General features: G+C 46.4%; 1 protein-coding gene across 4 annotated transcripts; it reads right to left on the bottom strand.

Moving 5' to 3' along the window:
• Positions 1-26: 26 nt before the first annotated feature.
• Positions 27-27,506, bottom strand: CHAF1A (chromatin assembly factor 1 subunit A). 4 transcript variants are annotated; one of them, XM_053297098.1, is made up of 15 exons: positions 27,311-27,505; positions 25,410-25,467; positions 23,617-24,401; positions 14,695-14,751; positions 11,864-12,105; positions 9,847-9,907; positions 9,627-9,695; positions 7,815-8,041; positions 6,480-6,648; positions 5,137-5,217; positions 4,523-4,615; positions 3,253-3,511; positions 1,755-2,248; positions 735-859; positions 27-404 (listed from the first exon to the last, which is right to left on the bottom strand). In XM_053297098.1, the coding sequence occupies exons 1-15, from the start codon at positions 27,335-27,337 to the stop codon at positions 383-385; spliced, it is 2,769 nt and encodes a 922-aa protein (XP_053153073.1). In that variant the 5' UTR covers positions 27,338-27,505; the 3' UTR covers positions 27-382. The 4 variants fall into 4 exon arrangements, with proteins under 4 accessions (XP_053153073.1, XP_053153074.1, XP_053153075.1 ...); XM_053297099.1 differs by lacking the exon at positions 27,311-27,505 and adding an exon at positions 26,345-26,504; XM_053297100.1 differs by lacking the exon at positions 27,311-27,505 and adding an exon at positions 26,395-26,417.
• Between the last annotated feature and the right edge of the window lie 419 nt (positions 27,507-27,925).

Here is a 27,925-nt window from a genome sequence, read left to right as displayed (position 1 = left end):
AGAGAAAACACCACATCAGAGACTACTTTTGTGTATAGGGCCCATCAACATTTAATAATGCTTTTATTAGAGTGATTATATGCAGTATTTCTTCTCTAAAAATAAACCCCCCTAAGTCTCTAAAAACATGTCTTGAGCTTCCACTGATCTGAAGTGGAACAAAGTGCTGTCTTCTCTTTACAAAGGAATACAGAGTATGTTCAAGTATCTTGTACAGAAAGACACAAGATTGCAGGAACCTTCTAAAGAATTCTACATACATACAGAGAGTAAAGGGAGGGGCTGGGTATATCAAAGGGCAAGAGGCAGTTAAGAGCAACTGTAGCAGAAGGTGGCTCGGCCGGGAACTTCGCTCCCTTCCTCTTCTGTCTCTGAAGTGGTTTCAGGATTCCTCGACACAGTTGCTGTGGAGGTAACATTTTAGGATTAGAGACCAACTTTCCCATTTTCCGTATGGCAGCATCTAAGAATCTTAAGCAAAGAGTGGGGATTCTTAAGGCTTAGGGAGTACAAGGTTGTCATCCAGAGTCCTCCCATTAAAAATGGACAGATTAGCCATGACTAGCATCCATTTCAATGAGATTCCTCATGAGTAATTTAGTCTGGATGTCAAGTCCCTGACCTGGGCCCCCCAATAGGGTTTCAGGGCAGGTGGGGGGGGGAGGGCAGAGGGTCAGAGAACAACTTGTTATGGGGAAGCTAACAGAGGTTTATTTTTATTACGATGCAATTACCAGGGTGCCTGTGTAGCAGCCAGAGGGGTGTTTCCTTTGCTTTGCTGCACATCCACAATCATGCAGTCGTCCTCATCCTCTTCCTCTGTGTCTGCCTGAAATCCATCCATCTCTGTGGCTTCAGCCTTTGAAGAAAGAGGTGGTGTCAGAATCCATTGTCCAGCATTGGAGTAATTCTAAAGTTTTTTGGGTTTTTTAAGGTGCCTTCCTGTTGTATGCCACTTTGGGCATTTTTAAGACATTAAGGGACTAAATCGCATCAAAACAGTAACTGAGAAGCAGATGTAGGAGACAGGACAGCAGCAAGTTAAATACACCCCCCCCCCCCCCGCCACACACACTTCAGGTTTGACTGCTCACAGAACTGATTAGCAGTAGACTCAGGAGAGAGAGAGAGAAGAAAGGACATCTTCACACAATGGACGGTTGGTGTATGGAATTCATTGCCCAAGATGCCATGACAGTTACTGATTTAAGCTGCTTTCCAGGGGAATCTGATAAGGAACTTATCAAACCTAGATCCCCAGATGATATTGAACTACAACTCCCACGGGCTCTTGGGTGTTGTAGTTCAACATTTTAGGGACCCAAGTTTGAGAAGCCAATCTTAATTCAGGGGTTCTCAACCTGTGGTTCAACTACAACTCCCAACTACAAAACATTTTTAGTTCTCAGTTTACCTTTTTTAAAAAATTAATAATTTGAAACTTGTAAAATTTGTAAATTTTAGATGTGGGTTAAGCTTGATCTTTTAACTTTCACCTGACATTGTATCTGTTTTATTGCTTATATAAGCCGCCCTGAGTAGTAGTGTCCTGGAGAGGCGGGGTATACGTAATAAATAAATCCACAGCTACAATTTGTGATTGGAGATGGGAACTGTCGCTCAGCAACTTCTGGAGTACCACAGGTTGGGAAGCCCTGGTCTAATTCATATCAACAGGGAGGGTGATGCAATGTAAGTGTCGTCGTGATGCATGTTGGTCTGTGCAGAAGCAGGACGAATCAAAAGGGCTTCACCTGTCTAGCACCCAGACGTCTCCTCATGAACTTGGTGATCGACATGCTTCCTGCCGACTTCCGCTTGGCTGAGACTGGAGTGATTTGTGTCGCCGCCCCTGCTGGAGAACTGCCACTGTCTTCCTTGGCCACGGAAGGAATGGGCGTGACGTCGTTCCACTGGCATGGGACGGGGAGGCTCTCTTGGCCGTAGGACTTCAGCACCTCGGGGTGGACGTACCAACACATCCGGTGCTCAGGCCTCTTTTCGTACACGGAGTTCTCCGAGATGATTCGCTTTAGCCGGGCTTTGGAGGGGACGGCGTTCCCCTCGTGCACAGGAGTCTGGGCCCGGGAGGTGCTGGGGCTTGTGGGACTCGCCTCCCCACCCTCCAAAGTGGAGACGGAGCTGTTGCCCAGGAGCAGACCCCTGCGGCAGCACTCCTGGAACTCCCGGATGATGACTTTGCTTCCGTTCACGTTTCCATGCAGCAAGGGGAGCAGCTGGCCCAGGACTGGAGTGGGGTGAAAGCACATTTTAGGAAGGGGGAAGCTGCCTGGTCAACCCATCCGCCCTCCATTTCCTCCCCTGCCCTCAAGCAAAGCAGGCAGGACGCCGGCAATCTGCACAGCCTATGCCAGTGTTCTTCGCTGCAAGGCCTGAGGCAGCTCCCCAGCCACCTGAAACGTGGCACCCTGACATGGTTGTACGTCTGGGTGAAGCTCTGGCCAAAGCTGAATAATCTGCACCGTCCTGCAGGCACCGTTTGTAGACAACCCTTCCCACTCTGCAGTGTTGCATTTGGCCCAACTCTGGTGGGGCTCCTTTGAGGGAAATGGGGCCCTGTTGAGTGGAAGGTGTGCATGGAGTGTTGAGAAGTGTAGCCCTTCCCAGGGTTTGAGAGGTCTTAAAAGAGAGCTCCGTCCCTCTTAAAGGACAGTACTGTGCAGAGGTCCACACAGTGGGAAATGGCTCTCACAGGGAAATTATTTTGCCAAGAAGCAGCCCCCACTTGAAAAATAGTGAAGATCACCATCCTAAGCTGATGGCATCCATGCAGACCAGCCATATAGGAGTATAGGAAACTGCCATATACTGAGTCAGACCATTGGTCTATCTAGCTCAGTCTTTGTCTTCACAGACTGGCACCGGCTTCTCTAAGGTTGCAGGCAGGAATCTCTCTCAGCCGGATCTTGGAGAAGCCAGGGAGGGAACTTGAAACCTTCTGCTCTTCCCAGAGCGGCTTCATCCCCTGAGGGGAATATCTTGCAGTGCTCACACATCGTCTCCCATTCAGATGCAACCAGGGCAGACCCTGCTTAGCTATGGGGACAAGTCATGCTTGCTACCACAAGACCAGCTCTCCTCCCCACTTCCCAACTTTTGTGATAAGGGACCAAGCTGGCTATGTGCACCAACCACAACATATCCCTCCAAGATACACACACCGCACTTCTGGACCAATCCACCCATTTCTCCAGGAAAAAGAACAGCCGTTTGCTCCCCCACCCCACTTACTTTCCCGGTCCTCCGTCTTATTTTTGCAGCTTCTTTCCGGCTTCTCTTCGTCGGTAATGCTCAGGTCCAGGATGCAAGCTGCAAACTGCTGTAGCAGCTTTAAATCCACGCCGGCGCCATTGCCGTTCTCCTGCCCTTCCCAGATGCAGCCAATCTTTGTGGGCTGCAGGACACGGAACCCCTTTCCCTTGGCAATGAGCTCATCCCACTCCTTGGCCTTCAGTTTCTGGCGAACCTTGTAGTTCTCAGGGTCACATTCCTGAAAGGGGAAAGAAGGGGGGACTTCCACATCATTACTCCCCCATGAGCAGCTACTCCAAATAGATCACAAAATTAAAACCACCAAGCACCGTTCACAGCAACAGTTCACTTTTGTTCAAACTGTGAGTGCTCCAAGTCCAGTTTCCCTCTTGCCGAGGCAGATTCAAGTGTGTTGGAAATCTGTGGTACAGGCCTTCCCGGACTGCTCCACTTCAAAGAGTAGGTGAGGAAATTACAAAACCAAAACTCACCCTGCATATTAGTATAGGGAAAGCTAGGCCAGACTCACAACTAGGGATGTGTATATGGGTAAAGATTTAAACATGCAAATCCACACTTTTGAAGTGGTCCTAGAGGACACCACCACATGCCCTTTCTGCATGCTTGAATCAGCTCTGAAAGAGGAGATAAAGTGGGAGGGGAAGAGAACTACAGGCTCTGTTTTTCTTAATGCATCTGAACCCCAATTCCAGCGTTCTCTCTCTAATTTTTTTCATCTGTGTGAGGAATGAGTTTTGTTCTGGGCGGCAGTATCAAGGCACTGTGTGTGCACATACATTCAGAGTCGGGCCTTCTTGATTCAACCTGGGCGGGATCTAAAATGCACTGAGCGGACATCAGAAAATGTTTGAGCATGCGCACATGCACACGCCTTAAAGGGAACAGTGTCCTCTTCCTCAATTGTTCAAGCAGACATTACCAGAATGGGGTTCCTCTGAGAGTGAGCCTAGACCAGGTGGTATCAGGGGACCTGTGTGGTCCTGGGCAATTAAAAACCAAGGGTCAATGTGCTAGTCAGGAGAAGTGGGAGAGAAAGACTGCTGACCACTGCCCTGAACTCCTGGGAGGGGCAGGACAAGTAAAATCTCTTTGGCGTTCTAGAGCCGGCATCTTGTTCTCCAAGAGTAGTCTCTATATCCTTGTTGAATTATCCCCATGCAACTTATTTCAGATCTTTTCTCAGCCCTGCTTTGATGCAAGAAGGTTCCCTAATGATGCCATGGCTTACTTCAGTCACACCCTCATCCTCAGAGAGGTACCCATGGGGTACAAAGAAGCCATCGTCGTCATCTTCCTCCTCTCCCCCATCCTCATCGTCATCCTAAATGATTGAACAGAAGCAACATTTGATAAAGGAGCCCTTGGAATTAAACACAACACCACACCAGCCAGAAGTTGATCCCTTAATATTGTCAGACCAAAAGGGGAGGGAAAGAAGGCTCTGAGTTTATCAAGGTGTCTGGATATGCACAAGTGTGCAGCATTGTAGGAACAGCGGCAGACCCACATATATTTTTCTTCACCCCACCCCCCCCAAAGGGTTGTTGTTTAAACCTCAGTTCTGTAGGTTTTCAGCATGTTGGAATTTGGAATGAGGAAGAGCCTTTTACCATGGAAGGTGTTTATTGGCTAGCAGCTGTGACATCATGAGCTCACTGCAGTGTTTCTTTATTAACATAAACAGACTAGTGAACTGAATCCAGTGAGGAGAAGTCAATGGAGGCTTGTATTGCAGTTGAATGGTTCAAGTTCCTTGTTTGTCACAAATCTGGGCTTCTGTGCTGTGGAGGTCTCTGAAGAGAGCCCCCCTCCTGTAGGGAGAAGCAGATGGCCCAGACTTACCCCTTCGCTATGGGAGAGCGACTCCCCTGGCTCCTCCTCCTCCCACTCCTCATCGCTCTCGACTTCGTAGTCCAGCAGCTTCTACAACAGAAGAACAAGAAGTTCTGGAAAGAACTGGTCTGCGACTTTCCTTTCACTATAATCTTAAATTGATAATTGCCATCTTCACAGGTTATCCCACTTCTGCCTCAAATGTTCATGCATCTGCCATCTTGACTTGGGGTGGATGGCAGCACTACAGACTACGCCATTTAGGTGTCCCTGTGTGTCTCTGCAACTGTACCAAATTTGGTCCAACTCGGAGAGGCGGTTCCCAAGGTAGCCCACTTCCAGCTCAAATATTCACGCATCTGCCCTGTTGAACTGGGGTGGATGGCATCACCACACAAATGTCCATGCATCTGCCAACAAGAGCCAGTGTGGTGTAGTGGTTAGTGTGCTGGACTAGGACTGGGGAGACCCAAGTTCAAATCCCCATTCAGCCATAATACTTGCTGGGTGATTCTGGGCCAGTCACTTCTTTCTCAGCCTAACCTACTTTACAAGGTTGTTGTGAGGAGAAACATAAGTATGTAGTATACCGCTCTGGACTCCTTGGAGGAAGAGCGGGATATAAAATGTAAAAACAACCACCACCACCACCTTGAATTGGGGTGGACAACATCATTAAAAACTATGCCATTGAGGTGTCCCTACAATGGTAGCAGATGGGGTGCTTATACACCAATTTTGGAGCCAACTTGCCCCATAATGCATTGGAAAGGATGTGTCCTTCCTGGTGCAGTATGGGTGTGTGAGCTCCAAAATTAGGGAGCATGAGTGCCCTGCATTTAGAGCAAGTCAGCGTGGCAACTGGTTGGAAAACACTGCTCTCAATCATGACTGGTCTGCTGTGACCTGAAAGCACTGTTTGGTTCTAAATTATGGGTTCTAGCCAAGAAGAGTTAGTCATTGAAATCAATTAGCTAGTCCTGACCAACTTAAGTCCCATTGATTTCAATGGGCCTTAGTCATAACTTTACAGTTACCACAGCTTGATGGGTTGCCTGAACTGAGCCTTTTGTCAGGAGAACCAGCACGCAAAGTGGTTCCCATTAAGGCCAGATATGCACAACCTTGGCTAGCAGCAGAGTGAGAATGGTTAGACACTTTATGGCCACCAGGGATCATTGCCGAGTAGAAAAACTAGCACCCCATGATGATTTCCAAGTGAACCTTTAAGAAGCCCGATAAGTCACATGCTGCCGTTTGCCACACAAATGCTCGCCTCTGAAAGCAACTTGACCGCCACGATCTGCCAAGTTCCTTCTGGAACAGGAAATGGCACCATATCCTGGGCTTACCACATCCTTTGACCAAGGGTTTCGCGGGCATATGGCTGAAGATTTCTTGTTCCACGTGCCCCAGTAGGCCGGCCGGTGATTCTCGCGGAACTGCAGGAGCTTCATCCTGCCGAACTTCCTCCTTTCTGGGACGTCTCCCGCTTGGTGGCTACCCACAATGACTACATCGCTGTTGAACAAAATGCGGTACTCAGCAATTCCACAGCCCACCAGGTCTCCGAGGCCATGAAAGAAAACCCGCACATCCCGGAAGGCTTGAAAGATGCCCCCTCCCCTTTTAACTGAAAGGGTCCTTAAGACAACAATGCCAGGCTAACCAGAAAGGGCCTTTGTCCCTGCTAACCCCACCAATTCATTAGAACTAAGCCAGCCTTAGTTAGGAGGCAGTTAAAGCAAGAGAGCTTTAAGGAAACCGTGCCCTGCTCTTCAAACAATGCAAACTAGCCAGTGGGTGGGAGAGGAGGGAAGAGAATGAACCCAGGCCCTTCTGTGTTGGACATTCAAAAGGCTCAGCATCCCGCAGAGGAGGGTTTTCAGAAAGAAGGCCACGGATTAAGGCATCGCAGGCTGCAATTTCCTGCAGAGAAGCAAGTCAAGTGGGAAGACGTTTCTCTCCAGTAGGAAGGGTTCTGCAGTTCTGGGTGATTGTCAGGGCTCAGTCAGAGTACCAGCTAAGCCCCAGAACTTCTTTTCAAGGCCAATGCTTGCATATGAAGAAGCAAACAAGAACAGTGCTCCTGAAGTTGTTCAGTGGTAGAATTCTCGCCTGCCATGCAGGAGGCCTGAGTTTGATTCCTGACCAATGCACCAAGTGAGAAGAGCTGGTCTTGTGGTAGCAAGCATGAGTTGTCCCATTTGCTAAGCAGGGTCCACCCTGGTTTACATTTGAATGGGAGACTACATGTGAGCACTGTAAGAGATTCCCCTTAGGCGATGGGGTCACTCTGGGAAGAGCACCTGCATGCTTGTATACAGAAGGTCCCAGGGTCCCTCCCTGGCAGCATCTCCAAGACAGGGCTGAGAGAGACACCTGCCTGCAGCCTTGAAGAAGCTGCTGCCAGTCTGTATAGACAATAATGAGCAAGATGGACCAATGGTGTGCCTGGGTAGAAGGCAGCTTCCGATGTTCCCAAGTTGTGCGGAGTGTCTTTCCACAGGCACTGAGTCACCACTGCCCAGCGCAGACAACCAGGAACATCTCCAAGCAGAGCTGAGGGCCAGTCATTTTTGTACTGGAAGTCAAGCACTGGTGCAAGACATTTGAGGAAGGAGGGAGGAAGGCTGGAGGGGGAACAAGAGTTTGCCCACCTCCCTGTCCCAAGCAGAGGGGCTAACCTGTTTACGACATCAGTGCTGCTGCTCCTGCTGAGGGTAGGTCCCGATTTACACGGCTCGCGGCTCTTCAGCTCATCCAAGAGAGACGTGTCGCAGCTCTGATCTTGTAGGAGCCAGTCCAGGCGGTCTAGGAGGTCCTGCTCCACAGCTACGCGGCAGAGTGGGGCAAGGAACATGTTCTCCTTGATTTCGAAGGGGGCAAACTTCCCGCACCAGCCAGCCAGCGTCTGGAGTTGAGAGCAAGGATTTGGGTCAGATTTTCTTGTGGGCATTTTGGCTGACCCATAACTAGACCTTAATTACAAGTTAACAGGGCTTCAGCTCCCACACTGGTTTCCTCTTATTCTTATTGTCAGATGTATATACCGCCTTCCCTAAAACGTATCCCAAGGCTTATCTTCTGCACATCCCACTGAGTGAAATTTTGACTCTTAAATCCCCAGCTTTGCCAGACTCTCCTCCCTCTCTGCAGTCAGTGGAACTCTCCCAATACCCTCCTCAGTAATCAACAGCACTAGGTAGGGCTTGTAAGTAGCACCAACATCAGTATGGAACAGGGGGAGGCAACCTTGGTGCTCTAGCTGTTTTAACTACAACTCCCATCAACCTCCAGAAATAGTTTGTCTCTGGGGATGATGGGAGTTCTAGTTCAACAAGAACTGGAGAGCCAAGGTAGCCTCCCAGACCCCAGCCCCGCCCCATATAAAAGATCCCCTTCTGACAGAGGTCTGCTAGAGCACCAGCCAAGTTTGGAAGTAGGTCCAAACAGATTTGCCTGCTTGGGTTGGCTCTTAGGCATGGGAGTTAAGCCAAAAGGTTTCACGAGTTTCATATGGGCTTTAACTGTTCGAAGCTCTGCAGCATCTCGTGTTTGCCTTTAGTGGACCTGTGCCATATTCCTTCAAGGCAGGACAAGATGGAACTCTAGACATAAGTATTTGGGTTATGCAGGCAGAGATGTGTGTTGGGAAAATTTCCCACGGAAACAAGGTATCAGAGAAATTTTCCTTTCTAAAATTTCTGCTTGCCCACTTGGAAACCGTTTGGTAAGGAGAAGGGAAATTAATTTGATGAAAGATTTAAAAACAACAACACACAACTGTGTAAATAGGTCAAATAACATGCCAAATCAGATCACAATCTATTTAGGAAAATCTATTAGGAAAGTTTGTATAATGAGTTTTTTTTGTGGGGGGAATATAATTTTTAATGCAAGTGAGGTTGACATTTGCATGGGAAATTTCCCCAGAGAACTCACACCTCTGAATGCAGGGGATCCCAGATGTTGTGGGGCTACTACTCCCATGAGCCACAGTGGAGGCCTTCTAGGCCAGCCCCCTGCACAGCACAGAAAACTGCCCCCTTAGGGAGCAATTTTTGAGCAAGCTGCTCCACTGCTGTACAGTGGGGAAATTCCTAATGTCTAGCCTGGATCTGCTTCCTTGCTATTTCAACCCTTTGGTTCTAGCCCTTCGCTCAGGAACAGCAGAGAACCCAGTCATGCTGCTGCTGCCCTTCAGATATCTGAAGACAGCTGCCGTATCTCCCCTTAGCCTTCCTTTCTACAGGCTGAACACACCCAGTTCCTTCAAGCGTTCTTGATGTTAATGGGACATATCTTAATTGATTTCAATGGTGCTTAGTTGTGATTAACTTAACCCGGATGCTACTTGAAGCCATGAAAAAAACAAACCACAGCAGTTTATAGCAATTCGCGGAAGAAGGAAAAGCGCAGTGGAGTAGGGTGGCTTGCAGGAGCTGAAGTGACACTGAAGCAGAGACACAAAACCAAATAATCAGCAAGAACTTCACCTTCGGGGCAGGCTGGGTCTTGGGTTTTTGAAAGAATCGGGTGATTTCGGCTTTCTCAGCTTTGATGCGCTGGAAACAGAAAGTTGGACCATGGATGATGGAATACTCAGGGAAGGAAGTGAGCCTCCAACCCTTAACTAACACCACCATTGCAAACTCTCCCTCCAGACCAGCCACCTTGTTGGAGTAAAGAATAAACCCAAAGAGACTCAAGCTTTACCTTTTCTTCCTCTTTCAACCGTTTCTCCTCCTCCTTCTTCCTTTTCTCTTCGAGTTTGGCCCTTCGAAATAAAGTCCACTTTCAGGGAAAACAGGCACAGACACATAGTACTTAATGCGCACCGAAACCCGGCAGACTGAGGGGCAAAAGGTGTGCTTTCAACACAGACGGCTATGCCAGATGAGTCAAGTGGGGCTTTTTCCAAGATAGCTGGGCACCACCTCAGTTTTGGGGATAACTGTGTGCCTCGCCCCCTGCTCCACTTTGTGCCTTGGAAAGACAAGTTCTCCCCCATGTTGGATCGGACCATTGGTCCATCTAGCCCAGCATTCTGTTTCCAACACTGGACAGCCAGATACATCCAGAAAGCCCACAAGGTAAGCAGGCAGGAAGGCACCCTTTCCCCACTGCTCCTCCTCAGCAAGTGGCATAACTGCCTCTGAACAGGGAGGTCCCATTCAGCCATCCTGCTAATAGATGGGATGGTGCCAGAACAGGAGAGGCCCTGTTACCAATTATATTTATATATCTGCCATCACTTTAAAAAGAAGTGCTGCCCATTAAAAGGGAACCTGCTTAAGAGCCCCCATTCTCCATGGAACGGAGGGAGGAAACTGGGCAGAGAGCCCAGGTGTGTCTGATCAGGAGCGTAGACAGGAAGGAACTGGGGAACACACCTGAGCATGCTGGGAAAGGGGACGGACCTACGACACCTGAAAGACCTGAGACTTCCTGTCTATTGGGAGCAAAGGAGTGGAAGTTAACCATATGTAAGCCGTGACCTACTATTTCGAGGGAGAAAAGCTCCTTTGCAAGGGACTGGCAGGGGGAGGTAAATGACCCTCTGAATCCCCTGCCTGCTCTAACACTCTACGTCTCAAACAAGCCACAGAACACTGGCAGGCTAGGAGCCACAATGGGCAGGGCCAACACGAGGCTGGCTGCAACCGTGGCATCACCATACGGCTGCCACTGTAGCCCTTCACCTTTGGCTAAAAAGTTAGTGAGATTCAGGTTTATGAAATATTAGCCATAACTATCGTGTTCTCAATTTCCATGGTGTTCATAAGAACATAAGAACAGCCCGGCTGGATCAGACCCAAGACTCATCTAGTCCAGCAGCCTGTTTCGCACAGTGGCCCACCACTGTGGTTCATCAAGATGCACTCTCTTAGGAGAAAACCTAAACAAGACAAAGTTTCTCTCTTTATTCTCTTAGGCTTTGGGGACTTTCTTCCTACTCGTGCTGCTTGGCGGTTGTTGTTTTTTTAATTAAGTATTTTATTATGTTGCTGGAGTTTGCTTATATTGTTATGATTATTATTTTTTGGACACTGGCTTGAAGGCTCTGGAAAACACATACAAATAAGGGAGTCTGGGGTGCAATGGTTTAGAGCGTTAGACTAGGACTGGGGAGACTGGGACTGGTTCAGATCCCCATTCAGCCATGAGACTCACTGGGTGATTCTGGGCCAGCCACTTCTCTCTCAGCCTAACCTACCTCACAGGGTTGTTGTAAGGACAACCATAACCATGTACACCGCTCTCGGCTCCTTGGAGCAGATCGAAGTGTAAATATAAATAGTGTGTGAGAGTGGTTTACTCCTGTTGCTGAAATGTTTGGGGCTAACCCTTCCAGGCCCCCAACTAGTCAGAAGGTTAAGAAGTTTTGTTGTTAACGATCAAGAAAGTTTTCCCAAGTCATTTTCTCTGCTCTGTACACCCTGTTTGAAAAGAGCGTTTCAGACACAGGGGCCCACTTTGTTTCCCCTTTCAGAACTGTTCTTACCCACCCACAAGCCCCTGTGATAAGGCAGGACACATCTAAAAACTGAACAAGATTACTGGATGAAAACCCACCACTGGCATCACTATTGCAGTGCAGACAAATTAAGGAGACAATACAGCATCAGCATCAGCAGACAATATAGCATCTATTAAGGGCACGAACTGAAGACAAACAACCTGAAAGGCAGTCTCCCTGACACTCCATTTCTTACAAAAGAGACCAACTTACTCTAATGCCTCCTGCTTCTCCTTTCTTTTTTCCTCCTTAACTCGTAGCTTTTCGGCCTTCTCTTTCTCTTCTTTTTCCTTTTTCTCTCTCCTTTCTTTCTCCTTCAGCTCCTTCTCTTCTTCTCTCTTTTTCTTCGCCTCCTCCCGGGCACGTTCCTTTGCAGCCTTGGCCTCTTCTTTCAGCCTGCCCTTCTCCTCTCGTTCGGCTTGCAGCTTTTGAAGTTTGTCTGCCCGCTCTTGATCCTGGGTTGCCAAAGAGAACTCATGAAGAGGCCTTTCACACAAGAATGCCTTGCGAGAGCCGGAATAAAGTTCAGTGGGTAAAGCACGGCTTTGCATGCAGACTGTCCCGGGCTCAATCCCTGGCATCTGCTCCAGAAGTTAGAAACTGGGTTAAAGAGGGAGTTGCAGTTCAACATCTGGAGACCCAAAGTGGGAAATCCCTGGCGCAAAGGTTAATTAAATTAGAGGAGCAAGCGCTTTCCCCAGTGTCCTTGGCATCTGGCCATCCTTCAAAGACAAGGAGCAGGATAGACGTGCAGAAAATGCAAATGGGGTCCCAAGTTGCCTTCAGCTATTGTGGCTGGGCATAATGACAGGTGTAGCCCAATTATATATCTGAAGTATTTATATCCAACCCCTGCAGTACAATACTGCTCAGGGTGGCTCACAACAGTAAAATACAACAGTTAACACAATAAGACACAACGTCAAATAAAAACCGATTAAAAATCAAGAACCCTTTAAGCTGTAGTAAAACATTTAAAGCCTCTCTAAAAACATTTAAAAGCCACTCTAAAAACCCCTGCTAACTGGGCAAAGAGGCACCTTTTACCGTGGTGATTCTCTTTATTTAGCAGGGGGAGAGTAACTGGCGCTATCCACCCCCAGCACAGTACTTCCAGTGACTGTTGCTGGTGTGTGTCTTATGTTTCTTTTTAGAATGTGAGCCCTTTGGGGACAGGGAGCCATCTTATTTGTTATTTCTCTTTGTAAACCGCCCTGAGCCATTTTTGGAAGGGCGGTATAGAAATCAAATTATTATTATTTATTATTATTATTAAAAAGTAAGTTCTAAGATCTTTTTAAAAAACCACACACACCTTAAGGGAGGGAGCTTCTGGTGACCCAAGATTATGCACCTTTATGCAAAGCAGTTAACATTAAAACATAAAGCAGTACCCTCCTCTTGCATCTCAATCCCAGGTCCTGAAGCTTCCGGGGCCCTCTTCACCCCACTTCATCCCAGTGCTATTGGACATGCCCTAACCACCGCAACAGCAGTTGGCTAAGTAGGAAGCATGGAAGAGAATGTTTGGACAATCCTAGTCACCAAACTGGAAGGGACCTTGGAGGTCTTCTAGTCCAGCCCCCTGCTCTGTACTGGAGGCTGTTGCAGCATCCTTGACAGGTAGCCGCCCAGCCTTTGTTTGGAAAACTCCAGTGAAAGAGAGCCCGTCACGAGGGCTCAGGAGAGCATGAGGCAGGCTGTTCCACTGTCAAACAGCTCTTATAATTAGGAAATCTCTCCTGATGTCTAGCCGGGATCTGCTTCTTTGTCATTTCAATCCACTGGATTGGGTCCTGCCTTCAGGTGCAACAGAGAACAAGCCCGATCCTCCTCCTCTCGGACAGCCCTCCAATATTATTCATCACATTTATATGCCACCTGCAACTAGGTCTCAAGGCGGTTTACCATTGATTAAAATATCTATTACCATTAACATTAAAATTAAAACTAAAACCAGATTTTAAAAAACAACAAACCAGCTAAAGGCCTGACTGAACCGGTGTCTTCAATGCCCCTCTGAAGGCCATCGGAGATGGTGCAGTCCTAACTTTGACTGGGAGTGTGTTCCACAGCCCTGGGGCAACTACAAAAAAGACTATTTGAAGACAGCTCTCATATCTTCCCTTAGTCTTCCCTTCTCATCCCCAGCTCCTCCAACCAATCCTTAAAAGCTTCTAGAGTACAATTTTTGTCCTCCTAGGAAGTTGCAGTTGGAAAGGCACTGACATTTGGACAGCTACACATCAGGACCATGTAGCATCAGAGAGATAAAGAGAACTGTCTTCTTCACTTTTGAGCCCCATCGCCCATTGAGATCATCCAGAGAGACTGTCTGCAGTTATTATTATTATTATTATTATTATTAATTCAATTTCTATACCGCCCTTCCAAAAATGGCTCAGGGCGGTTTACAAAGAGAGATAACAAACAAATAAGATGGCTCCCTGTCCCCAAAGGGCTCACATTCTAAAAAGAAACATAAGACACACACCAGCCACAGTCACTGGAAGTACTGTGCTGGGGGTGGATAGGGCCAGTTACTCTCCCCCTGCTAAATAAAGAGAATCACCACGGTAAAAGGTGCCTCTTTGCCCAGTTAGCAGGGGTTCATCTGGTGGCTACTCAGGGATGGGCCTTCTCTGTTGCCACCCTTCTCTGTTGCCACCCTGTTGCCACTCTGGAATGCACTTTCTGCTGAAATAAGAGCCTCCCCATCTCCGACAACTTTTTAAGAAGTCTCTAAAGACACATTTCTTCTCCTAAGCTTTTTAGCAAGAATTGCGGTTTTCAATTGTTTTAATTTTTATTTTAATCTGTTTTATGTTGTCGTGAACTGCCCAGAGATATAAGTTTGGGGCAGTGTACAAATATAATAAATAAAACAAAGTGGTGTCTCATCCATCCATACAGGCCACACATAAAGAAGGCCTATACTAGTTAAGGGGGTGAGAAGTGGAGCACGGGAGAGCAGAAGGGGATCTGCACAGTATCTACTGCTAAAGCACAGCAATGAAGTTTTCTAGTCCATTTAGACACCTTACCCTTTGCAGCTTCAGTTTCTCTTTCTCTGCAGAATTCCTGTGGCTTTTCTGAGACACCTGGAACCAAGAAGGCACAGATGTGTGTAACACGGGTGTCTCCTTATGTACCTGAATTACTCATACACACTTTAAAAAAAAGGAGACAGGGAAACCTGGGACAGGGTGAGTGTGCAGCTTAAACTGAAGTCTCAGAAAGAAGCTTGTCATACTACAAGCAGGGGCTGAGAAGTTAAAAGAGGAGGACAATCACCTTGGAGGGAGCTGTGATGCTAGAAGTGGGGAAGAGGGTTGAGGGGGCTAAGGAATGGGGTTGCACAGGAGCAGGGACTGGAATGGGTGGGTACCAACACAGCAAGCAACTCAAGTCAAATGGATACAAAACAAGTCCATAAACCGTTTCTTTGATCAACTACAGCTACCAAAAAGAGTCGTTCTTCATGCATGGGGTGTGTGTGTTGCCAAAAGGATTATAATACAGCACTGGAAGGACAAATTTACTCCCAAATTGCAGCTTTGGATAACCAAAATGTGTTCCTTGTTAGCATTTGGACTGGTTTTTTCCCCCCTGATGGAAAGGTAAAGAAGAGGAACTTTCAGCTATTTGGTATAATTTTAATGATTATGTTTTGAATAAATATATCACTAGAAGAAGTTGCCCCCTCCCCCTTTCCTTGGCAGGTTGTGTTTATATTATGTTAAAGTCATGCTTAAGGGATTTTTCTTCTTCTTTTTCTCTTCAGTTATACATATAATTCCTATCCTTGATTATGTTATATGTAATGATGTAATCTTTAGTTGCAAAACAAAAACAAAATCCAGTAAGAATCTCTGTGACCAAGCAGGAAAGCTTTTTAAAAAAAAAAACCTGGAAGAGAGTTGGCTCTCCTCACACTTTGAATTTGTTCAGAAGAGGCCCAGGTAAGAAATTGAGAAGTTAGCGGTGGGGTGCGGGGGGAGACACCCATCTGAAGGCTTGGAGGTTGGGAGGAATAATGGGAGTTATGGACAAAGATGAATACCATAACTCATGAAATATTTTCCTTCCAAGTGTTAAGTGCTGTACTTTTTAAAGCAAGGTTTTAAAAAAAAATCAGTTTAGAACAGATTTCCAAGTCACGCTTGAGAAGTCTTTGATCTAAGATTCAATGTTAGCAATAATTGGCATTGCTTGCACGTTTGACGAGATTATTCAACAAGTGCTTTTCTTAGAAGACTTGCGTTGGAAGAGCACTTTTAAAAGCTGCATAATATAGAACACATTCAGGTATGGGTTGCAAGAGAACAATCAGGGAGTCTGCCAAGAAAACTGTTCAACAGCATAAATAGCAAAATATTGATATAACTCAGCCTCTTGATTCCTCTCACTTCCCTCAAACTCCAACTTCTGCATCACAAAAGAAGTTATGGATATTTAATCCCCCCCCCCGCAAAAAAAACTAACTGTAAGAAGGGTTGAGCAACCTGTTTAAATTTCTGCAAGCTTTTCATCTTTGTAAGTCTGTGGACATAGAGCTGATGTGACTTGCCGAAAAGCTCCAGTTTTGTCATAAAAAAGTCAGACTGGAATTTGCTAAAATGCATATTAACAAGCCACAATGCTTCTGGGAGAATGTCCTTTCGACAGATGAGACAAAACTGGAGCTTTTTTAGATGAGACAAAACTGGAGCTTTTTGGCAAGTCACATCAGCTCTATGTCCATAGACGGAAAAATGAAGCTTTCAAAGAAAAGAACACCATGCCTACTGTGAAACATGGAAGAGGCTTGGTTATGTTTTGGGGCTCCTTTGCTGCATCTGGCATGGGGTACCTTGAGCCTGTGCAGGGAACCATGAAATCGCAAGACTATCAAGACATTCTGGAGCGAACGTACTGCTCAGTGTCAAAAAGCTGTCTTAGTCACAGGTTATGGATCCTCCAACAGGATAATGACCCAAAACACACAGCTAAAAGCACCCAAGAATGGCTAAGGACAAAACATTGGACTATTCTGAAGTGGCCGTCTATGAGCCCTGATTTGAATCCTATCGAACATCTATAGAAAGAACTGAAACATGCAGTCTGGAGAAGGCACCCTTCAAACCTAACACAGCTGGAGCAGTTTGCTCAGGAAGCGTGGGCCAAACTACCTGTTGACAGGTGCAGAAGTCTCATTGAGAGCTACAAGAATTGCTTGTTTGCAGTGATTGTCTCTAAAGGTTGTGCAACAAAATATTAGGTTCAGGATCCCATCATTTTTGTCCATGCCATTTTCATTTGTGTTATTATTTGAAATATTCTTTTGCATCAAAACTCTAAAGCAAAGTCTGATTTTTGGTAAATGCGGAATAAACAATGATGGGTGCCAATTACATTTGTCAGTTTCAAGTTATTTCAGAGACTTTTGTGGAGGGGTACCAACACATTTGTCCACATGTGTAAAAATACACTTGGAGTTACGCTATTCTTTTTGGTGATATTTTACTGGGGTGAAGTGAGATATAAGTCAGAAGAAGATTAATTCTGCACATCTATAATTGCTGCAAAGTATAGGATGATGAAGGAACTGAACTCTTCAGTAATGACCCCTGCTCAATGAGCCAGTGATTTTCGGCACAGCACTGGCAGGGGTGTGTGTGTGTGTGTGTGTGTGTGTGTGTGTCTGAGTGTGTGTGTGTGTGTGAGAGAGAGAGAGAGAGAGAGCGTGAGCACCCGCCCTCCTGCTTGAAGGTAAAGCCCACGACCACTGAACCTGTTCAGAGGTCCGGGCAAGGCCCCCCTCCGAACTGGTTTGAGCACATCCTACTGGCAGCAGCTCTCCAGGGTTACAGACAGGGGTCTTTCCCAGTGCGACCTGGAGTTGCAAGGGAACTTGGGACCTTCTTCATGCAAAGCAGATGCTCTACCACTGAGCTATGCCCCCATCCAAGGAGCTCAAAGTGTCCAGGAGAGAATCCCATTTTAACCTCACAACAATTTTGTGAGGTAGGCCAGGCTGAGAGACAATCACTTACCTAAGGCACTTCTAAAAGGCTTTCCCTCTATGGAAGAAAAGAGAATGCCTCTTCTGAGATGATTCCTGCCATCTCTCTCTCAAATTCCTACACTAAAACCATTAGCAGACCACTGCCTGGTTGAAATTTGAGGCACCATTTTAACCACAGCTTTTGGTTTTTTTAAAAAACAATGATTAAGTTAACATTGACTCAACTTTCAAGGCCTAGCTGGTAATGATTTAATAATCTGAGGTGACTGTTTCGTTATCCCTGTTAAGTAGGCGAAGAGGTGCCTTTTCAAGTGGGGACTCTCTATTTAGCAAGGGGAGAGCAACTCTCCCTTTTCAGCCTGGCACAGTATTCCCCCACCCTCCCACTGAATGTTGCTGGTGTCCTCCTTTCAGATTGTGAGACCCTTTGGAGACAGGGAAGTAACAGTATGTGGCAGCTGAGAAAAAAGGAAATCCCATGCTAGGGATCATTTGGAAGGGGGCTGAAAATAAAAACGCTAGTATTATAATGCCCTTATACAAATCCATGGTGCAGCCACATCTGGAGTACTGCGTACAGCTTTGGTCACCGTATCTTAAGGAGGACATTGTAGAACTGGAAACCGTGCAGAAGAAGGCAACCAAGATGATCAGGGGCCTGGAGCACCTTCCTTATGAGGCTAGGCTACAGCATCTGGGGCTCTTTAGTTTGGAAAAGAGGCAACTGTGGGGAGACATGATCGAGGTGTATAAAATTACACATAGAGTAGAAAGAGTGGACAGAGAAATTTTTCATCCTCTCTCACAACACTAGAACCAGGGGTCATCCCATGAAACTGAAAGTCAGGACATTCAAGACAGATAACGTAAATTTAACATTTTTAATTTTAAATTGTTGTAATGTTTTAATTTTTATCTGTTGTTTTTATTCTTTTGTTGTAAACCGCCCAGAGACTTGCATTTTGGGCAGTATAAAAATATGTTAAATAAATAAATAAGAAGTACTTATAAATAAATAAATAAATAAATCCAGCAGGGCTCTTCTTATATAATGTTTTCTTTGCAAATGGCTTTGAGAACCTTTTTGTTGAAAAGCAGTATAATAAGGGAGATGAAATAGCAGCTGTAGAGAAGCAGGTCTTCTCACAACCAAGGATCCAGCTCCTGACTGGCCACATCAGACACAAAGACTTCACTGCAGCTATAGTTCAGTGACAGAGCATCTGCTCTGCATGTGGAAGGTCCCACTTCAGTCCCTGGCAGCATCTCCAGGGGGAGCTGGGAAAGAACCAACTCTGAAACCCTGCAGAGGTACTGCCAATCAGAGTAGATAATACTGAGCTAGATGGACCAAGGTTCTGACTCCGTAGAAGGCAGCTTCCTATGTACCTGTGACCTGATTCTTTGGCTTCCTAAACGTAGGCCCTTACTGCTATTTAGCAGTGTACTGACTTTATGACTTTCCACAAAGAGGCTGGGCTGCAGGCTATAACACAGATAGTCTCTGTCTGAAGAAATATGACAGCAAGAGTCAGAAATCCTGTCCAGGCAATTAGCTGTGACACACAGATAATCAGTAATGCTAGAACCTCTTGCAGAGAGATATGTAAATCCATTATTTATATCAGCAGGTCCTCTTTCATTTAGGAATCTATGATTTTATACAGGACCTCTGTCAAGGCGGTACCAATCATGTTAACACGTGCACCCCTAGCTCTCCTTTTAGACCTGGCCTGCACAGCATAGCTCTGGCCCATGGGAACCTTTTTTGACTGGCTCTCAGGATTGATAACCTGTAGCAACAGCAGGAGCCATGAAGAGCTCTTGGCCTGTCCTGCTGATGAGCAACAGAGGTTCCATACAGTTAGCTGCTTGAGAGCAGATGTCCCCCACCCCTGGGACAGAGCCTGCTGACAGAATCTTTCTCCACCCCAACCTTTCCTCCTTCCAACTCTCTGCCCTCTCAGTTCCATTAATATTTTAAAGAATTAATTTTAATGCAATAACGGATGTACTGAAAGTTAACCTTGGTGGGAAATTAACCCTCAACACACCAAATCATGGTTGGTTCTGGCCCACAGGGGCATTTGAGTCGTGCACCTCTGATTATAGATGGTTTTCCTTCACTGGAGGTTTCCACACAGAAGTAGGATGGCCATCTGTCAAGGATGATGTTGCCGTTTCCTGCACTGAGCAGTGGGTTGGTCTAGAAGACCTCTAAAGTCCCTTTCAACTCTAAAATCCTACGATTCTATCTTCTGGTGGGCATCCTATGATTCTGTCTTCTGAAGCAGACATATAGTCTGCTTCAGTGTTCCGTTAGAGGGATTTCCAGATGTTGTTGACTACAACTCCTATAACCTCCAAGCAAAAGCCATTGTAGTTGGGGATTCTGGGAGTTATAGTCAACAACATCTGGTAATCCCTTTAAGAGGGAACACTGGTCTGCTTCAGTTCTCAGCTGTTTTGACTAGGCAGACATCATTATGGCCTATCCTGTTGCTCAAGTCCCCTACCAAGGTAACAACTGATTTAGGATAGAACTAAATCAACAAGAGGAAGGAGTCCTCATAATAATCCTCAAAGTGTTTGGAGTTTTGAGGCAGAACATATCGACTAATTGTGATCAAAACTGCTTTATGGCTACTGTACATTTCTGTCTCCCAGTCTTTGTCAGAGAACAGAGTGGCCTGGCCTCCAAGCACACAGGAGGCGCCCGGTAGAAACTTGGCAAAGGATTAGTTTGGATGTACCAACTGCCTACACTCTGTGAAAAGGCACCCAGCCGCAGTATCTGTCCTGCCAGCCAACACATTTGTGTAAGGCCCACATGAAACCCCCCCCCCCCAAAAATTCCAACATGTGGGGGCTTTAAAATTTTGCTTTTTACATTTGATTTTTTAACTTAGTTTTAAAATTGCTCTGTATTGTATTTTGTATTTTCTTTTCTTCTTCTTTTGGTCTGTTATGATTTAATGATTCAGTTTCAGTTTGTGACCCCTGAGGATGTTGACAAGTTGCTTGGAATGGTGCGGCCTACCACCTGCCCTCTTGATCCTTGCCCGACATGGCTACTAATATCTGGCAGGGAGGCTGTTGTAGAGGGCCTGGTAGATATCTTAAATACTTCTCTGAGGGATGACAGGATGCCTCTTCGTCTTATGATCTGCTGGGAGAGATCATCAGATTTGGTGCAGGGTGCTATCAATATGCTGATGACACCCAAATCTATTTCTCCATGTCAACATCATTAGAAGAAGGCATAACCTCCCTAAATACCTGCCTGGAAGCAGTGATGGGCTGGATGAGGGATAACAAACTGAGGCTGAATCCAGGTAAGATGGAGATACTTATTGTGCAGGGTTGGAACGCAAGAGACAATTTTGATCTGCCAGTTCTGGATGGGGTCATGCTCCCCGGGAAAGAAAAGGTAAACAGTCTGGGGGTGCTTCTGGATCCAAACTTCTTCCTGGTGTCCCAGGTTGAGGCAGTGCCTAGAGGGGCTTTTTTATCGGCTTTGGCTGATACGACAGCTGTGTCCGTTTCTTGAGATGAATGCCCTCAAAATGGTGGTACATATGCTGGTAACTTCCAGGCTGGATTACTGCAATGCACTCTATGTAGGGCTGCCTTTGTATCTAGTCCAGAAACTGCAGTTGGTCCAGAATGCGGCAGCCAGGTTGGTCTCTGAGAGACCATATTACTCCTGTGTTGAAAAAACTACACTGGCTGCTGATACGTTTCCGGGCAAAATACAAGGTGCTGGTTATTACCTATAAAGCCCTAAACAGCTTAGGCCCTGGGTATTTGAGAAAACATTGTCTTCAACATGAGCCCCACCACCTGTTAAGATCATCTGGAGAGGTTCGGCTGCGGTTTCTGCCAACTCGTCTGGCAGCTACTTGGGAACGGGCCTTCTCCATCGCTGCCCCTGGACTTTGGAATGAGCTCCCTGTTGAAATAAGAGTCTCCCCATCTCTGGCAACCTTTAAAAGGCACTGAAGACATTTATTCACCCAGGCTTTTAATTAGATTTATAGTTATTAATACTGGGTTTTAAATATTTTTAAATGATTTTAATTGTAAACCTCAAAAACCACAAGTTTTAGGCTGCATAGAAGTATTATAAACAAACAAACAAACAAGTTGTGTGTTTTAATGTTGTGTTAGCTGCCAAGAAGACAATTTGTTATGGGGCAGATAACAAATAACGTTTTATTATTATTATTATCTCTTGTTTACACAGTCAGACAGGTGTTATTGACTGGTTTGTTTTATCCAGACATCGAGTCCTTCCCAAGGACCTGGGATGCCAGAATTTTATTGTCAATTGTTATAGATATCGTCGCAGAATATAGGCTGTTCCCAGTAAAGCTGCTTTTTGTAATTGGCTGATGGTGATTTCTGTGGCCCCTATGGTGTTGAGGTGCTTATTATTATTATTATTGAATGGTGGAACTTTATGTACAGCAACTGCTGCCAGATTTGGGCCTCCATGGCTGGATTTTTTGTGCATCCTTTTGGACAAGTGTGCCCAGTGGGTGGGGTCAGTCATACTTGGCAAGCTAATCTGCACCAGCCCCAAGCATTGTGCATGGTTTCCCAAAGAGGCATTGGTGTTAACCAGTCTCCTTTTTCTGAACAGCAAGGATGATCTCAATACAATGAGCTATCCAACTCTACAAGTTCCCCTTGCTCTCCTTTCCCCTAATGTTAGATCTTATGGGCTAGGAATCTGAAAGCTATTTTTCCCACTCTTGGATTAAAATGTTGACTTATTTTACTAAATCTCTTCTATGGGTAGTATTTAATAGCACAGTCTGCATACATACTGAGCTTCTCTCATATATACATTTTAAGGGTAAGATTACCTTTTTCCATGGCAATGTTTAACTTATACCACTTCTCAAAGGTTATCACAATTCAAGTCTAGGCATCTAAAAGTCCACTTGCCACTGGCAAGTGCCCTCAGCCCTCTGGCAAGTAGGATAATCAGAGACACCCCACACAAGTCTCCTTCCCAGAGGTCTCATTTCCATGGCCAGTTTTGAAAAGGTGAGAAACTGCAGGAATCCTTCCAAAGCAGTAGGAGAGAGCTCCCACTGTTTTTTACCCTCTCCATATCCCAGTGCCAGTGACACAAGGTCTGCATCTCTCCTAAGCCCTATGTCTGTGTGCCAGAAGAGGGTCTGAGGAAAGAGAGGGAAATGGTGGCAGCCACAAGCAATGGCTGGCAAAGGAGCTAAGCTCAAATTTGTGGACTCCTGTCCAAGACTGACAATGCCATTGGACTGTGGATTCAGTTACTAGGACACAGGCAAGGAATTCCTGGCCTAGTGTCTCCCTGTCCCCTCATCACTTCCAAAGCTTAAATGTTTTCTGGAGTAGTCAAGTAAATCATATTCTAGATGAGCTTCTCTCTGGCAACAAAGTAAAATAAAGTATTATATAGAAAGTTACAATGTATCCCTTTTTTAAAAAGTGAAACGTAGAATAGATTCTGGTTGGCTGTGAGCCTTGCTAAGCAATTGCTGAGCTGTTGTGATGCTACATAATTTTCACAACATTCTAACTGCTCAGGATACAGGTATCCACAACAGAAGGTCACCCAACACAAAGGGGAAAAAAGTTAACATGTATTTGGGGTGCAGGGAGCAGGGAGAGTGGCGTGAGAAAAAACAAAAAGACTGAGGCCTAGAAAACCGAATGGAAAGAATGAGCGGAGAAAGTAGATGAAGGATGCACACAAACGGTGACTGCAAAGAGTGAAACAAGAAAAGGTAATGGGTTGCGAAGAGACAAAACCCAAGGGATGGCTAGGCTGGAGGTGGCAACTGCAGGAGCTGTGAAAAGGGAGACAACCCAGACTGTCAAAGGACTGTGTGCAATAGAAATAAAAGTTCTTGAACAGGCAAGTAGTCACTACCATATTTGCTGCTTTCCTGTCACAGACACTAACCTTTCCAACAGGTGTTGAAGCTGCTAATGGATTAACGTCGTTCTTGCACTCCTGTGTAGACAGAGACTCAGGTGAGCCGGTAGAAGAAAGAGAACTCAATGAAGTATTTGTACATGCTGTGTCCCCTTCAGGGCAAGATTCAATTGTCTCATTTCCAGAAGACAGACTCCTTTCCAAAGGTGAAGATTGGAGAGATCTGGCTGTCATTATATCCTCCAAGACAACCACGGGCATTTTCCTTTCAAACATGACAATCTCGAGTTTCCTCTCCTTGGCACCATCAATTTCTCCCTCAGAAAATGTATTTGATAGTTCATCCTCATCTGCTGTCGCTGGGCAAGTTTTCATTGGAACATCCTCCTGGGCGTTACAAACGGATTTGTGAGCATCACACTGGACTGACTCGCTCCTATGCTCCTTGCCAGCTTTCTCTGCAGATGCTGCTACTTTGTTTACTTTGCCATGGTCTACATTATTGCTCAGTCTGTGGTTAGAATCCTCCGTCAAGTCTATCAAAATTAAAGACTGATTCGTATCATTTTTTGCATTTTTCTGCACAAAGTTATCCAACGGGCCCTTGCCATTAACAAGTTTAGGAACAAACAGTGCCTCCGTTTCCACTTGGCAGCTGTTCTCCACATTATCTGGCAAGGGATGTGGTAAACCAGGACAAGGTGTGGCATTTTGATGGAGAACATGTTGAGGGTTCCTGGGCTTTTTGACCCCTGGGTTTCCATCCAGTTTCTCCTTTGGTACAGGATTCAAACGTTTGAAAGGCAGTCGAGCTGAAACAGTAAGGTTTTACTAGTAAGAGAAGTAATAAATATCCGAAGTGCTTGCAAATGCAGCTTACTGAGCCCTATAAGAATACATACAAGTCTTCTAAATAAAACACATTCAGGTAAAAGGCCTGAGGCGTGTTCTCTTAGGGGGCATTCTTCCAATATCGGAAACAGAGAGGGTGCTGGACTAAGACCTGGGTTCAAATCTTCACTCAGTAAAGATCAATCTAACCTCTCTTTTCAGGGCTACTGTATTGTGAGATAAGACGGGAGAGCGAATCAGATAGGACATGTGAACTGCTTAGAGGAGAATAGGATAAATGTGTATCCAGTAATTAAGTACAAGTCCATCTATCTTTTAAGATAAAAAGGACCTCAAACTAACAATCATATGCTTTAGGTTGTCACCGAAGAATGTGAGTCTGGACTAAGCACCACTAAAATCAATTAGACAAGTTAATAGGGTTAGTCTCAACCCATGTCAATGGGACTTGGGAATCCTAACTTTCTGAGGCAAGAACTCAGACGTGTCTAAATTGACTAGACACTGCTAAATTAGATAAATCTAATAAGGCCCTGTCTGCAAGCTTACAGTCCAAGGATTATAAAACTACAACAGCTAGCACACAGATACAGCTAAAAGGGACTTAGGGCAGAATTTTTGTCATGTTAGAGGGGCTCGTCCCTAACCCTGTCAGTGCAGTTAGGATTACACTAATTAATGAGTTACCTCATCCTGTTCTCTATGTGCACATCAGCATCCAGCAAGGCCTTGCATGGTGCCTTTGCAGCAGCCTCAGTTGCAGCACCTCCATATCGCCAAGGCCGAGAAGGCTGGGTGATGGAACACCTTGTTCCCAGTCCTGCTGCATTTTGCCTTGCATGGCCAACTACCTTACTGAAGTAACAGCCTGAAGGTAAATAATTTAGGAAATCTATGCCACGCAGGAAGGACGTGAAATGGCAAATGGGGTTGAAAATAAGTATCTGCTTTTGCTTGAAATGAATTACCTTGTATGAGCTTCCTGGCTGGAACGGCCAATTTATCCCGACACTCCATAGCTGCAGACTGAAAACAGAATGCCAGTTAGAACTCTAAGGTTAGCATTTCTTGACACCACACAACCTCACTCTCGTAACATGTTGCCATCGGTGTTACCTCCCTCCCTCCTGCCCTCCTCTGATCCTATGCACCCCATCTCCCACCCCACTTCCACCTGCCTCAACCCTTAAGCTACATCATCCAAAGTGACCCCACTTAACAAATCACAACCCTAACCTTCCCATCAAACTAGTCACTGAATGTTCTTAAGATGTACAATTCAATGAAATTTTGAACACTGGTTTTCAAAGGTGATATGGTTCTTCATTTTTTGCTATATTCAAATTATGTGTAATATTTTAACATTATAGTTGTAAAACCACCTTGGGATTTTTTTTAATGGAAGGTGGTATATAAATTTAACAATAAAATAAAATAAAATAAAATAATAAATAAAAGCTTGAGCTTTTAAAAAACTGAGTTGCCTCTTAAGGAAGAGTATCACCTTGAAATGCATTAGGTGTTCATTATTTTATTACAGCACCTTGCACTGTCTTTTAAACTGGTAACCACTTTGGGAGGATGTGCTATATAAAAAAGGCATACAACATATATTCGGTAAATAATATTTTTTCAGCTTTGTTAATTGCCCTTCTTTTCTTTTTGGGGGGCAGAAGGCACTTTTGCATCCCCTATCCTAACATGACAGAGAAATAGTGGGCAGAAATCCTGAGGGTTAGGGAGGGAGAGGGTCCTCATCTCCTGTCAGAGGCTCCCCCTATGACCACAATATTATTCCCCCCAGGGTTGCAAAAAGAAGATAGGGAGAGAGAGAGAAAGGCCAAGCCTCCCTCGGGATTCACTGCTGATCCACCGTTCACTCCCTCCCTCGTCAGCAACTCACACTCCCTGGGGTTTTCCACCTCATGGCTCCCTCCGCTCTCAGCCCCTCACCTAGGGACCGCCTCAGTCCCAGTCCTCAGGACCCCCAACCCTTCTTGCCATTCTGAAGCCTCCATTCTCTACCAACCCCCACCCACTCATCCTCTCAGTATCCCACTCTTCATCTCCACCCCATGATCCCCTTCTCAGGACCCATCATTCCAAGGCCCCTCCCCATAGGATATCCCACCCCCACACACACCCCTCAGGACCCCCACTCCTTGGAGTCTCCCTCCTCAGCCCCTCCGGTCCCCCTCCCAAGGGCCCTTTTCAAGCCCCTTCCTCAAGACCCACACCCCGTGCATTCGTCTCCTCACTTCTCCCTCTCAGCCTCACCTCCCCAGACTCTATTCCCCCTCGGGAAGAAGCCCCCCTCCTCCCCCACCTCTTGAGGCCTCCTTCCCAATGGCCTCTCTCAGGCCCCCTTTCATCTGCAAAGATCCACCTGAACTGGTGGACATGCCCTCTCAGGCCCCTTCCTCATAACTCCCATTTCTTACCTCCCCTTCCTCAGACCGCCATTCTCTTCTCACCCCCCCCAACCCCCCACCCCCATGACCAGACCCCCAAGCCCTTAAGGTCCCCCCTCCTTCTCCCCCTCAAGATCCCACTCTCCCTCTCAATCCTCAAGACCCCCTCCTCAGGAGAACCCCACCCTTGGAAGTCCCACTCCCCTTCAGAACCCTCCACTAGCCCCCTTTCTGCCATACCCCTTGAGGTCTCTCTCCTGAGACCCCATTGCTCCCTCTCTGCCCCTCACCAGCCCCCTCCTCCCTCTCAGCCCCCCACCAGCCCTCTCCTCCCCCTCCCCCCTCAGCCCCTCTCACCTCCCCTCCTCCCCCCTCTCGCCCCCCCCCAGCCCCTCTCCTCCCTCCTCAGAGCCCCCATTGCCTGAGGAGCTCCGGGCCCCCTCCCTCAGGACACTGACCTGGGAGGGGGGCTCCTCCCCTCGCATAACCGTGGCGGGCGGGGGGGGGCGCCCAGGCTGCCTTCCTCCCTCTCTCTCTCCCGCTCGCTCGTATTTGGCGGGAGTTCGGGCGACCTTCGCGCTCCGGCGTCCTGATAGGGCGGGACGCGCAGCCACGTGACCAACCAACCCCCCCCCCCCCACCCGTCAGGGAGAGAGGGTGGTTGTGAGTGCGCGCTACAGAGGTCGCCCTCTAGGAGCTCTCGCGAGAATGCCGCGCGAGAAAGGACGACGCGGAGATAGGAAAAGATGCCGCAAGGAGCCACGTCCGGCACTAGAGCGACAGTATAGGATGCATTATGGGGCGCGTATTGGTTATTCCTCTGCAGTTTCCTTATTCTTCTGCAGTCTATCACCACCACCATATTTTTTATTTTTTATTTATATTTTTATTTACATTTTTTTAAATTTTATTTTTACATTTATATCCCGCTCTTCCTCCAAGGAGCCCAGAGTGGTGTACTACATCCTTGAGTTTCTCTTTCACAACAACCCTGTGAAGTAGGTTAGGCTGAGAGAGAAGTGACTGGCCCAGAGTCACCCAGCTAGTCTCATGGCTGAATGGGGATTTGAACT

This window comes from Hemicordylus capensis, chromosome 2 (genome assembly GCF_027244095.1).
Source record: "Hemicordylus capensis ecotype Gifberg chromosome 2, rHemCap1.1.pri, whole genome shotgun sequence".
NCBI classification, from domain to species: domain Eukaryota; kingdom Metazoa; phylum Chordata; class Lepidosauria; order Squamata; family Cordylidae; genus Hemicordylus; species Hemicordylus capensis.
This window is presented reverse-complemented; position numbering and strand designations above follow the sequence as displayed.

What these genes read in the sequence shown, in the direction of transcription:
- CHAF1A (XM_053297098.1), bottom strand. Translation starts at nt 27,337, where the DNA reads ATGCGAGGGGAGGAGCCCCCCTCCCAG. An exon ending in CGCTCTCCCATAGCGAAGGG is followed by an intron (nt 4,616 to 5,136) that starts GTAAGTCTGGGC and finishes TCAATCATTTAG; the next exon opens with GATGACGATGAGGATGGGGG. An exon ending in AGGATGAGGGTGTGACTGAA is followed by an intron (nt 3,512 to 4,522) that starts GTAAGCCATGGC and finishes TTCCCCTTTCAG; the next exon opens with GAATGTGACCCTGAGAACTA.